This window comes from Jaculus jaculus, chromosome 10 (genome assembly GCF_020740685.1).
Source record: "Jaculus jaculus isolate mJacJac1 chromosome 10, mJacJac1.mat.Y.cur, whole genome shotgun sequence".
Classification (NCBI taxonomy): Eukaryota; Metazoa; Chordata; class Mammalia; order Rodentia; family Dipodidae; genus Jaculus; species Jaculus jaculus.
Genome location: NC_059111.1, coordinates 18116849 through 18130149, shown reverse-complemented (window position 1 = coordinate 18130149; position 13301 = coordinate 18116849). Strand labels below are relative to the sequence as shown.

Genomic DNA, 13301 nt, shown 5'->3' with positions numbered 1-13301 from the left:
GTGGGGAGTAACCACTAATGGCCGAGGGATGCAGCAGGGAAATGAGTCACCTTCAGTGTGCAATGGGGACAGGAACCCAGACAGCAGCTAAACTGCTGGAGAGAGCTCTGAGGGAGAAGCAAGCCTGGACACAGGGCAGCAAATGAAGCCCTCAAGGACTAGAGCTGGGCATGTGGCTCAATGGTAGAGCTCTTACCTAGCAGGGTGAGGTCCGAGGTTCCATTCCCAGCACTGGACAAGAGCAAGTAAAAAACAAAACAGGAAACTCCCACTGACTTCTCCTAATGCCAAGCAATACAGATTCTACTACAAACCAGTGGGAAGGGGGAGAATCCTCAATACATAGTACAAGGGTGAGAGGTTATTCCCATGAAAGGAAAAACACTCAGATCTTAATCCCAAACATAAAAATCAATGTGAGCTATAATAAAAACTGGGAAAGGCCAACATTGAAATTTTATGAAGGCAAAAACAGAATAGTTTTAGAAATTCAGTGTAGAAAAGACAGTTGTTTTCTCTTTCTTAAACATAATCTAAGGGGTAAGGTATACATTTGGGTATCCTCCACATATCAGTGGTGTTTGAAGTCATTGGCATGCACACATTTGCTTTGGGGAGAAAGCAGAGAATTAGAAAAAAGAACAGGGCCAAAATCTGAGGGTCAGGGATATAGGAACTTTTATTCAAGACACAAAAAAGAAGTTAAAAAAAGGGAGTACAAAACAGGTAAAAGAGTGCAATGTGAAATTCCAGGCAAAAACAATTGATGTACAAAAGGAATGGTTTAAACATGAAACAGACTAGAATGTGGCAAGGGACCTGCCAGCTTGAGAAGGGTGACAAGAAGACCATTGTATGTGATGCTGAGACTATTCTCTGAGTACTTGGGAAACAGAAAAGTTTTAGATTATAGCATCGTATTCAGCTTAACTCTGAAGTAAAAACATACACAAAGCATGAAAACTTAAACACTGTTAAACAGTTTTAAGTTTTCAATGTTATCAAATGATAAGATTTATGGCTTTAGTACATGTGTCAATGTTATTAATCTTGAAATAAAAAGTATATACCACAGACTAGAGAAAACTGGAATCCTATACAGTAGAAAATGCCAAGCCCCAATCACCACCCTCCCACCTGACCAACAGCAACAAATATTCTAACAAAAACCAAATCAATGTTTACTGAATTCTGGAATCTAAAAATTACAGCAATACTTAATGTACAGAAAAGCAAAACCAAGCCAACCACCCAGGTGAATTTCAATAAGGCAGCTCTGGTTTTCACTCACTATGCGACCATGCTCCATCCCTGGCTTGGGGGTCTTGGTGGTGGCCTTGAAGATGACAGCCTGCACTCGTGGGGCAAGCTGCTGGCAATGGAGGATGTAATCTAGACCACAGTGTCAAAGCTCCTTGGTGGCTCCCCAAAAGCTTTGTCCTTGTCTCACTTGCCTGGGAGCTTCCGTGGGGCTGAGGTAGCTTTTGGGCAGCATTTGACAACAGTGTTTTATTCTTTTCTCTCCTTTTCCTTCCTTCCTTCCTTCCTTCCTTCCTTCCTTCCTTCCTTCCTTCCTTCCTTCCTTCCTTCCTTCCTTCCTTCCTTCCTCTCTCTCTCTCTCTTTCTTTCTTTCTTTCTTTTTTGTAGTACTGAGGATTGAACTCAGGGCCTTGTGCATACTAGATAAGTGTTCTACTGAACCACATCCCTCAGCCCTCTTTTTACTTATTTTCATTTTTCTAAATTTTGAGACAGTCTAATTAAATTTCTCAGGCTAATCTTGAAATCACTCTGCAGCCCAGATTCATCCTGAACTTGTGATCCTCTTGACTCAGCCTCCCTAGTTGCTAGCAACTATAGAGGCATATAAAGATAAAAAGGCTTTAGCTGCCACCACATGGGATGAGCTGCAGAAGGCAAAGACTGACCAGAGAGACTGAGGAACCAGCTGGGGAAGTAGGTGCCTGGAAGGCTGAAGAATTTCAGAAGCTCTCATGTATCCAGACTTCATGCATGACTAGGGCCAGATGCACTACTGAGAAAAAACCTGACCAATTGGCTCTGGCTGAGTTTTAGGCTCCACACAGCAGTACGTGTAGACTTGTAACCCACCTGAGCAGACACTGAAAGACACAGACCCTCTCTCTGAAGACAAATAGGACTTTGATTTTCCTTTTTACCTGTGAAATTACTAACTAACCACTAAGCTAATGGAACAGAGGATTTAGTGGCTGTACATAAATAAGAAAATGTCCTTTATAAAGTTGTCCAAAGAAGTGATTAAACAAAGACAGTAACAGAAATAGTAACGATAGACCTGAGGAGGATATAATCCTTGAGAAGCAGATAGACCCTAAGGAGGAGAACCTCTGAAGACAACACAGACCCTGAGGAGGAGACAATCTCTAAGGAGGAGACAACCCCTGAGGAGGAGACAATCTCTGAGGAGGAGACAGACCCTGAGGAGGAGTCAACCCCTGAGGAGGAGACAGACCCTGAGAAGGAGACAATTTCTGAGGAGGAGACAACCCCTGAGGAGGAGGATCCAATGATTTCTAGGGTTCATATACAATATGGTGAATGTTCAGTTTTAACAAAAGAGCATGAGGCTAAAAAATTTTTTTAAAGCATGAGGCATGAAAATAAATAAGAAAGCATGGTCTACACACACATTCATACACATATAAAAACAAAAGGAAAAGAAAGTAAAAAGAAGCTATGCTTAAAGAAGCACAGGCATTAATGTCAGTATATGATGACTTTAAATCATCTGTTTTAAATGTGCTCGGCACTGAAGGAAACTAGAAGAACAATGTCTCACCAAACACTATCAATATAGAGATAGAAATTAAAAAGGAACCAAATTCTGGAAAAGGGCACCAGTAGAACTAGGAAGTTCTCTAGCGGATGAACATCCAGAAGCAGATCTGACTGAGCAGGGAGTGTGACTCTGGGGACTGTACACAAGGCGGGGGCGGGGGGGGGGCGGGGAGGATGATGAGGATGAACAGAACCTAACAACATACTTGAGGGTCACCATGGAGCACACCAACGCAAACATAATGAAGTTCCAGAGAAAACGGAAGAAGGAACGTGTGAAGAAACAGTGGTCAGAAACTTCCCACATAGAGTGTAAGACACAAGGCAGCACAGCTAAGAAGCCCAGTGAAGTCCAGCCAGGATAAACATGAGATCCACACACAGAAGCACATTAGAATCACACTGCTGAAAGACAAAGATAATGAGTGAATCTTGAAATCAGTGAGAAACATGACTCATCATGTACAAGGAATTTCCCACTAGAAACGATGAGGGTCAGAAAGCAGTGGGATGATGTACTTGAAATAAACCAAACCAAAGCAGATAAAAAACTTGTTAGCACAGAGTTCTTTATGTGGCAAAATGAACAATGAAAATAAGGGAGGAATTAAAAAGACATTTTCTGGGCTGGAGAGATGTCTTTGCAGTTAAGCGCTTGCCTGTGAAGCCTAAGGACTCCGGTTCGAGGCTCGGTTCCCCAGGTCCCACGTTACCCACATGCACAAGGGGGCGCACGCGTCTGGAGTTCATTTGCAGTGGCTGGAAGCCCTGGCGCGCCCATTCTCTCTCTCTCCCCCCATCTGTCTTTCTCTCTATGTCTGTCGCTCTCAAATAAATAAATAAAAAATGAACAAAAAAAATTTTTAAAAGACATTTTCTGATAGATTAAAACTGTAGTAGGGGCTGGAGAGATAGCTTAGTGGTTAAGCGCTTGCCTGTGAAGCCTAAGGACCCCAGTTTGAGGCTTGGTTCCCCAGGATCCATGTTAACCAGTTGCACAAGGGGGCGCACACATCTGGAGTTCATTTGCAGTGGCTGGCGGCCCTGTGGTGCCCATTCTCTCTATTTCTTTCACTCTCAAAAAAAAAAAAAACCAATAAAAAAGCTGTAGTAGTTCTTCCTTAGCAGAAATGTTAAAAGAGGAGCTGGAGAGATGGCTCTGTGGTTAAAGGCACTTGCTTACAAAGCCAGGTTTGATTCCTTAGTACCCACGTAAGCCAGATACACAAAGTGGTGTGTGCATCTGGAGTTGATTCGCAGTAGCAAGAGGCCCTGGGTGCTCGTTCCCTCTCTCCTCTTGCAAATTTGAAAATAAACAATAAATAAAAAAGTTAAACAATAAATGTTAAAGGAATTATTTAGGCTTACATTCAAAGACCCTAGTTAGTAACTTGAAGCCATACAGGAATTGTTTTTAAAGAAAGTAAAATATGTAAACATGAAAAAGATAAACTAGGTATACATGAAAGGCCTTATTATTGCACTTTGGGTTGATATTTCTTCTTTTTGCCCATGCAACTTAAAAGACAAATGCCTAAGAGAACTACATATCTCTGTTAATGGTTAAACATGATGTGTAAATATATAATTGTGACAATAAAACATAATAGGGAAGAGCTGCAAAGAAGCAAAGTACTTCTATATTACTGCTACTAAATTAGGAATAATTTAAACTAGTTGGTTATAAACTGAAATGTTAACTAGAATCTCCAGAGTAACAAGATATAACTAAAATATAGGTAGTAAAAAGAGCATGAAAGCACACTTAAATAAAGTATAAAAGAAAAAAGATAGAGGAATTGAAGAAAAATGATAAAATCTCAAATAGACAAAACAAATAGCAAAACGGCAGAAATTAACCCTTCGTTATCAAGACCTGATAGTATGTGCCTCGTTGTCAGAATGATCACAGATCAAACTCTTCACTTAAAAGGCAGAGATTAGCAGAATTTTTTTTTAAAGATTCAAGTATATATTGTTTATAAGATTAAAAGACATAGATAAGTTAAAAGATGAAATGACAGAAATATGTTTCATGCAAACTGCAACCAGGATAGGTATGGTGGATATTAACATCACAAAAAACAGACTTCCTGTCAAAACTTGTTCCAAGAAAGGCAGTAGGGGATTTTATATTGAAAAAGGTCAACCCATAAAGAAGTTATGCTAGTTATAAACATAGATGTACCTAACTCCCAAAATATGAAGCAAGACCAGACAGAACTGAAAGGAGAAATAGTTCTACAGTCATAACTGGAGACATCACTGCCCTGCTCTCAATGGGGTACAGGCACTGAGAGGGAAGACCTGCAAGTCAACAGAGACCTTGACGAAAACCACACGGCACACGTGCCTGGGACACTCAGCCCAACAACGGCAGAGCTCACTTTCTTTTCAGCACCCGGAACGTGCTCCAGGATAGACCATATATCCAACAAAAAATAAATTTGAAAAGATTAAACTCATACAAAATATCTTCTCTGACCTCAGTGGAATCAGTAACAGAAGAAACCTGGAAAATGTACAAAATGTACAGATATATGGAAATTTACCTGCACACTTGTTCAACCACTAGGTCAAAGATGCAAGGTGGACAGAAGTTAAAGAAGAAAAGCTGGTAGGTGTGGCAGTGTGCAAGGCGGGGGGGGGGGGGGTGCGGGGGGGGGGGGACGTGAGAGGAAGAGATTCATTTACATGAGCAGACTGGAGTGTGGTGACAATAGACAGGATTCAAGGTGAGATTTACTTACTCACTTCGGAAGTTACCAGTCAGAGAACTGTAGATAGATCGTGTGGGATGAAGCGAGGGGAGCTGGATCTTCCTCTAGTACAGCAAGACATCTTACAAGTAAAATGTAGATTCTACACTCACTTCCTTCTCCCTCTCGTCCTCCCTTCCTTCCTTCCAGACAAGTAGCTATGCATCTCAGACTAGCCCTGAATCCACAATCCTGATGCCTCACCATCCTGAATGCTGACATTATAGGTATGTACCACCACATCCAGCTTCTACATTTAGATCTCAGAAATTTGAAAAACAGCTTCATATGTACTTAGAGATTTGATAGAAAAAGGAGTCAGTAAATATTCTTAAGAAAAAGAGAGTAGCTACACAGATAAGAAGAAAATCAAGTGAATGTGGTATCAAAAAAGTTAAAAAAGAATAAAAAGAGGCTCTTAACACTGAAGAATGTCACCTGAATCATGGGGAGGTGAAGTAAAATAAGAATTTAGACATGTCCTTCCAAAATCTGTAACTTCAAAACCTTACTCTGTCCATAAATTCCCACTACACCAGCTCATTAGCCACATTTCTCACTTCATATACTCATCTTTAACTTAAAAAAAATCCTAAGGAAGACAGGGGAAAAAATTTAAAACAGAAAAATCAGAAACATTACTTGTATGCATTATTTTTATGAATCTAAAAAAGCTCAATGCTATAAACTTTTAACATTATAAGAAAGTATTACAGTTCTAACCCAGCAAGACTATATTTTTATATTTAAGTAATATTAAATATAACCCTACAGCAATATTAGAATGGCATATTAGTACCATAAATCATCATTTAATTAGAATTTCTATTCTTGTTGCCTGATTTATTCAGTTTAGAAAATTGAAATATTTTACCTATGGATTTCCAAGTAAGCTGAAGGAAATATATTGATTGATATAAGTAATTCCTGCAAGTAAAAATTTAAAAGTTTTTCTAATATATGTCAGACTCTTAATTCCAGAAAATTTCTAAAACATTATTCTAATACTGCTAAACTATTTCCAGCACATTCTTCGCATATGAAAGGCTTAAAGAATTCTAGTTAAAAACGTGAGCTAAAAGCTGTTATAGTTTGAAATGTTTCAACATTTGGCAAAGGTAATAAAATAAATGTACTTCAAGTTAAAACACAAATGTAGCCTAGTTTAGATATTTAGGTTGGTTTGGCTTTTTTTTAATAGTGACTTAAATTTTTTTTGTTTATTTTTATTTATTTGAGAGTGACAGACAGAGAGAGAAAGGCAGAGAGAGAGAGAGAGAGAGAGAGAGAGAGAGAATGGGCGCGCCAGGGCCTCCAGTCACTGCAAACAAACTACAGACGCGTGCGCCCCTTTGTGCATCTGGATAACGTGGGTCCTGGGGAATCAAGCCTTGAACCAAGGTATTTTGGCTTCACAGGCAAGTGCTTAACTGCTAAGCCATCTCTCCAGCCCTTGGCTTTTTTTTTTTTTTTTTTGCATGTGTGTAGTACATGTATATATGTATGGATGTTTGTATGTGTGAGTTCACTTAACTGTGTAAATGCATGTGTGTGTGTGCATGTATGTGGTAGCCAAAGGCCAACATTGGGTGCTCTGCCACCTTCAGTTTTTTCTGAGACAGGGTTTCTTATTGAACTCAAGGCTCACTGATTTGTCTAGACTAGCCAGCAAGTCCCATGGACCCTCTGTCTCTGCCTTCCCAATGGTAGGGTTATAGGCACATGCCACCAAACCTGGATTTTTACTGGGTTCTGGGGATCCAAACTGAGGTCTTTGAGTTTGTGTGGCTGAGCCATTTTCCTAGACCCTGTGTTTTATTTTTAAATTATGTTTTTGTTTTCTATAAATCCCCTTCATTTCCTTGGCTCCCATATGCTTTCTTGGAAAGGAAAGTACTTGGGACCTAGACTGGAGTCAGAATGCCTCTTTCTATGATACTACAGAAGACATTGTGAGCCATTGAAGTAGACAGAGCCTATAAAACACAACTGCAGCCAATTACTCAGATTGTGCACTACACTGCTTATAAGTACTAGTTAAGGAACAAGGTTTTGTGCTGGTTGCTGGGGACCCAACAGCAAGAAAAATTAAGACTCCTGTATTCATGAAGCTCAAATGGCAAGACAGACATAAAAAAAGCAACCAGTTACAAACGGTTATTAACTAACGTTACAGTGAAATGGGGAGTGCAGGGTGCTGAGAGCTAAAAGGGTAGCTTACGTAGCCTCTGACGTTAAGAAGGCTCTGGAAAGGGCATAAAGCCCTACTCGAGACCGCCAGTGAGTTTGAGTTGGCTAGGGCAGGGCTAGGGACAGGCAGGGAATCGGGGCAGTAGAAGCTGTCCCGCAGGGAGTGTTCTCAGGTAGGAGGACGAGAAGGCCTGTGTGGCTGCGGCCAAAGAAGGTACTGGTGGTGTGTGGGATGGGAGCGGCGGGCAGAGGGCCGCAGGGGTTGCATTAAGTCATCTAGACTTCCTTTTGGCATGTATCTGTGGTGTGGGGCGTGTATGTACAGTGCAAGCCTGTGTGTGTACGGTATGCTCGCCCTCTGTGCATGGCATGGAAGCCAGAGGAGAATGTCAGGTGTTCTCGCCTGTGCTAGTCCCTTGAGAGGGATTCTCCCACTAACCCCTGGGTTGCTGCTTTCAGTCAGACTGGCTGACTAGCAAGCTCCAGTGATTCTCCTACCTCAGTCCCCCAAAGGACTGGGGTTCCAAACGTGTGGCCTTGCCTAGCTTTTGACATTGAGTAATGGGGATTGAACTCAGGTCTTCTCAGACTCTCATGTTTACATGGCAAGCACTCTTACCAGCTGAGCTATCTCCCCAGGTTGTAGACTTAGTGTGTGTGTGCATATGTGTGTATGCAAGTGTGCACACATGCAGAGACCAGAGGTAAATGTCAGGTGTCCTCCAGTTCTCTTTTGTTTTAATTTCTTGAGACAGAATCTCTCATCACTAAGGCTGGGGCTACTGTTTCTAATCAGTCTGGCTGACCAGCGAGGCCCAGTGTTTATCCTGTCTCCACTCCCCTCAGCACTGGGGTTAGAGGCATGTGGTGTCATGTGGCATTTTTTTTTAAAAGCTGGGTGCTATGTCCACCAGTATGTGAGTTCTTTTATTCTATTTATTTATTCATATTTACTTATTATTTTGAGATTAAGAGAAAAAAGCAGATAAGAGAGAATGGGTACACCAGGGCCTCCAGCCATTGCAAATGGACTCCATAGACATGTGCCACCTTGTGTATCTGGTTACCTGGGTATTGAGGAATTGAACCTGGGTCCTTAGGCTTTTCAGGCAAGTATTTTAACTGCTAAGCCCTCTCTCCAGCCCCACACGTGACTTTTTATGTGGGTACCAGGAATTGAACTCAGGTCCTTATCCTTGTGCGTAAGTGTTCTTCACCAAGCCATTTCCCCAGCCCCAGGAGTCATCTAGGCTTTTCCCTACAAAATATTACAACTGAAGGGTTTTTTTAAATTTTTTATTTTTATTAACATTTTCCATGATTGTAAAAAAATATCCCATGGTAATTCCCTCCCCCCCCCCAAACACTTTCCCCTTTGAGGGTTTTTTATTTTTAGTTAAGCTTATAGTTCCAATTTTTCTTTTTTAACTTTTAGAAATCGTGTGTGTGTTCATGGGCACGTTTGAAACTGAGACACAGCCTTGAGGTGGTGGTCCTCTCCTTTCAACCTTGGCTGTGAGACAAGGTCTCTCACTGTGGCCTGCCAGCTTCAGGATCCTCCTGGCTCTCATCTCCACTGCTGTAGGTGCACTGCAATTGCAGATGTGTGTGCCACTTGGCACCCACCTTTGCATGGGTGCTGGGTATCTGAACTCAGGTTGGTAGGTTTGAGGAGCAAGCACTTTTAATGGTGGAGCCGTCTCCCCAGTGCTCCTTCTAAACTTCTTATTTGCTTATTAACTTCCACTTTTAGTAAGCTAATTTAAGACAACTACTCTTGGGGCTGGAGAGATGGCTTAGCGGTTAAGGTACTTGCCTGTGGAGCCTAAGGACACAGGTTCACCTTCCCAGTACCCACGTAAGCCAGCTGCTGCATAAGGTGGCACATGTGTCTGGAGTTCATTTGCAATGGCAAGAAGCCCTAGTGTCCCCATTCTCTGTCTCTGTCTCTCTTTCTCTCTCTCTGAACCCCTTCTCTCTCTCTCTCCCTAATAAATAAATAAAATATTCTTATTTTTTTGGGTGTTTTGAGGTAGGGTCTCACTCTAACCCAGACCTGGAATTCACTATGGAGTCTCAGGGTGGCCTCGAAATCACGGTGATCCTCCTAGCTCTGCCTCCTGAGTGCTGGTATTAAAGGCGTGCACCACCACGCCTGGCAAAATATTTATTTTGTTTTAAAAAGCTACTCTTTGAAGAGAATTATCTGGTTCCATATCCATTCCGAAGGCAGTACTTGGAAGCTGTTGGAGAGAGTGTTTGTGTACATACCCTGTTTCTGCTGGCAGTGAAGAGGTGGTGCTTCCGTCGAGCTGACAGGAGTCCCGAGGAGGAGAAGCACAATCTTTTCTATCTGCATTGATGGCATTATTGGACACTCGTTGCTGCAGGTCCCAGTTTCGAGCTACATTGTTAATTGTTAATCTCTTCTTCTCCTAGGAAGAAGTTAATTGTAACAATTACATAATGGGAAGCTGTGGAGTGAGGCTCTGAGGAGCAGGCTCTATGTACCTCCTTCCAGTGCTTTTACCAAGACCATTACCTACAATCCAATACACATGCTAAAATGAAGTCCCAGAGGCTGACATGTATCCCACATGCTCAAATATCTTAGTAATAGTCTACATTCCTAAGAGGAAAAATGAAAGATTAAAAATAATGACTTTTAAGAACTTAAGTTTTGTTTAAATAAAAATGTATGACCCACTGGACAGTGAAAATTTACTGTCTAAAACTTTAATTTGGAAAAAAATTGTATGCTTTTGTCTTTAAACAGAACAAGTAAAATTAATATGATTTTAATTTTCTACCCAATAATAATGATGAATATGGCAGAATAATTGGGTGGGGGGAGAAGGGCAGAAGTTGATCAGTGTTCCAGGTTTGAGAGCATAACCTGTAATATCTTCAGATTAAAAAATTATAATTTAGGGGCTGGAGAAATGGCTTAGCAGTTAAGGTGCTTGCCAGTGAAGTCTAATGACCCACATTTGATTCCCCAGTACCCACATAAGCCAGATGCACAGGGCGACACATGTGTCTGGAGTTTGTCTACAGTGGCTGGAGGCCTTGGCGGTGCCCATTCTCTCACTGTTTATCTGCCTCTTTCTCTCTCTCTCAATCTCTCTCTCATAAATAAATTAAATTACAAAAAAATTATAACCTAGGCCACTAAATTGTAGTAGCTTAAAATTCTTCTAGATCTCTAGTATCATTTTAGAAGAACAGAAAAGAAACCATATGCAACGAGCGCCTTGAAGTACTGGTTCTCCAGTTGGGAGTGCCTCGATTAACCTGGGTGGCTTAGTAAAAGACTGCGTTTAGATGGAGCTCATGAACCTGCTGTGTAACAAGCTCAGGACCTGACAACACTGCTCCTTCCTGAGTTGCACTTGGAGAACCACCGACTTGGGGCTGTACAGCTCACAGGAACCCTGCTGAGAACAGCAAGGCTGGGCCCCTGAAGGAAGCTATGCTATATGGAATGTTTCCACACCATCTGTATTTAGTTTATATTGACTGTGATAAGGATTTCCTATTCTGGTGAAGTCTTTCATTATCAAAAGTTAACATTTTGAGCTGGGTGTGGTGGTGCACGCCTTTAATCCCAGCACTTGGGAGGCAGAGGTAGGTGGAGCACCTTGAGTTTGAGGCCACCCTGAGACTACATAGTGAATTCCAGGTCAGCCTCGGCTACAGTGAGGCCTTACCTCAAAATCAAACAAACAAACAAAAGCTAACATTTTAAGATGACATGTCCAGTAGAGCAGAATGCTGAAAACGGACCCTTTCTTGTCCTCTTTCATGAAAAAGCAGCTGAAGGTAACACTGCCCTCTTCACCGTCTGCTCCGGAGCCAGTGAAGGGCTTCAGAAAGATCTCCGCATCGCCTTAGTGCCTATGTGCATGTAGAACAATTGTTTCTAGATGTGTCTTTTTGCCTACATTTGCTTGTCTAAGCTTTAGAAGTGTGGGTGGCATGGGATAGGAACTCTAACTTTGATTTCTCTGGATCTAAGTGTTTGGGGATGGGATTCTCTGTTATACTGTTTGTTATTCCAAATGCCTTGCATATTTAAGTGGATTATGCTGATACATGTGCACTTCTGAGACATTCTGAGAATTTATTCAAGTTTCTTCTAACCAGTGCAAGTAGGACTCTTCCCTTCTACTGTTAAATATCAGTTTCTTATCTTTATCAAAGGATATTTTACCTTAAGGAATTCTATTTTAGTTATTTACCAATGACAGTGCCAACACAACTCTTAATCTAAACAATACTGCTATTTTTCACTCAGCATCAAGGTCACATATTTGGATTTCTAGTTAGCAGGTATTGCAGGGAAAAAAAATTTTTAATGAGATAGATAAAACACTGCTTAGAAAAAATGGGAATAAAAGTACCTTTATGCCATTGGATGTGTTAGAACTTTGTAACATGATGGTCTCTGAACATGCAAACGCTTTCTTATACGCATGCCAAAGTTAAGCTTCTTTTACTTGCTTATTAAGCTTGGTTCGACATTAGGATGACTAACAGAATAGGTAATTTTGATGGGGCCAAGAAAAGGAAAGGCATACTTTAAGACAGGAGTGTATCCAGAGGACAGGTGGGGGCCACAGAGGGCTCTAGACATCTATGATGTGAGAAAATGAGAAGCCAAGAAAAGGCTAGATTGTGAGCTGGGAGACGGTTCAGCAGTTAAAGGTACTTGCCCGTAAAACCTGCCATCTCGATGCGCCAGTACCCATGTCCAGCCAGATGCAAAGAGTGGGACAAGCATTTGGTGTTTGTTTGTAGTGGTATGAGATCTTGGCATACCCATACACCCTACACACAAATAAATCAAATCAAATTTAAAGCAAAAGAAAGGCTAGATTATGCCAGTCTCTACAAGGCAGAAGAATACCCAAGGAAAAGTTTATTGGAGACCATGGAAGGACTGGACAGATATCTATGTTTGCAATTGCTCAGATAGCTATAAACTGCCAAGTGAGGGTTAGAGTGGCAAATATTTTAGAAGATGTTAAATTTCAGCTTCTGATATTTGAGTCCACTCTTCATTCTCCAGGAAAGATCACACCAGCATATACCACACTGCCACCGTCCTCCATTTCCGAGGTCAGAGGTGTAGAACAGAAAGAGCAGGCATGCTCCCTCCCTCTGTACAAGCCGTGCTGTTCACTCCATGGCCGGTCAGCATGCGGAGCTGCATGGAAGCAGCCCCCCAGAAATGCTGGGCCTCTGCTGAGCCCCGACCCCAGCTCTCAGCGAGGGCTGCAGGCTGGGTCTGCTGATTCCAAATGCATCTCCTTCATTAAAAATAAAAAGTGCACTTCAGCCCCATGACTTCAAAGAAGCATTAGCTATTGCTTAAAATCCTTGTGCAAACTTCCCTAATACTCTTCCAACTGTTTACTGAAAATCAAATGGCGTGTTTCCCCAAATGCTGATGTTAAGCAGCAGCTGCACTGGGAACACAAGCAGTGGTTCAACCGTGAAGTCAGGCACGGTGTGGGCACATTTCCGGCT

The 13301-nt window shown here is 41.7% G+C and overlaps 1 protein-coding gene across 8 annotated transcripts in view; it reads right to left on the bottom strand.

The window, feature by feature from the left end:
• Lrrc49 (leucine rich repeat containing 49) overlaps positions 1 to 13301 on the bottom strand; it is a 130182-nt gene that overhangs the window by 34350 nt on the left and 82531 nt on the right. For all 8 annotated transcript variants that reach the window (XM_045160937.1, XM_004666722.2, XM_045160938.1 and 5 more), the window contains one exon: positions 10041 to 10204. In XM_045160937.1, coding sequence (XP_045016872.1) covers positions 10041 to 10204 — 164 coding nt within the window. The remainder of the gene's footprint in view (positions 1 to 10040; positions 10205 to 13301) is intronic.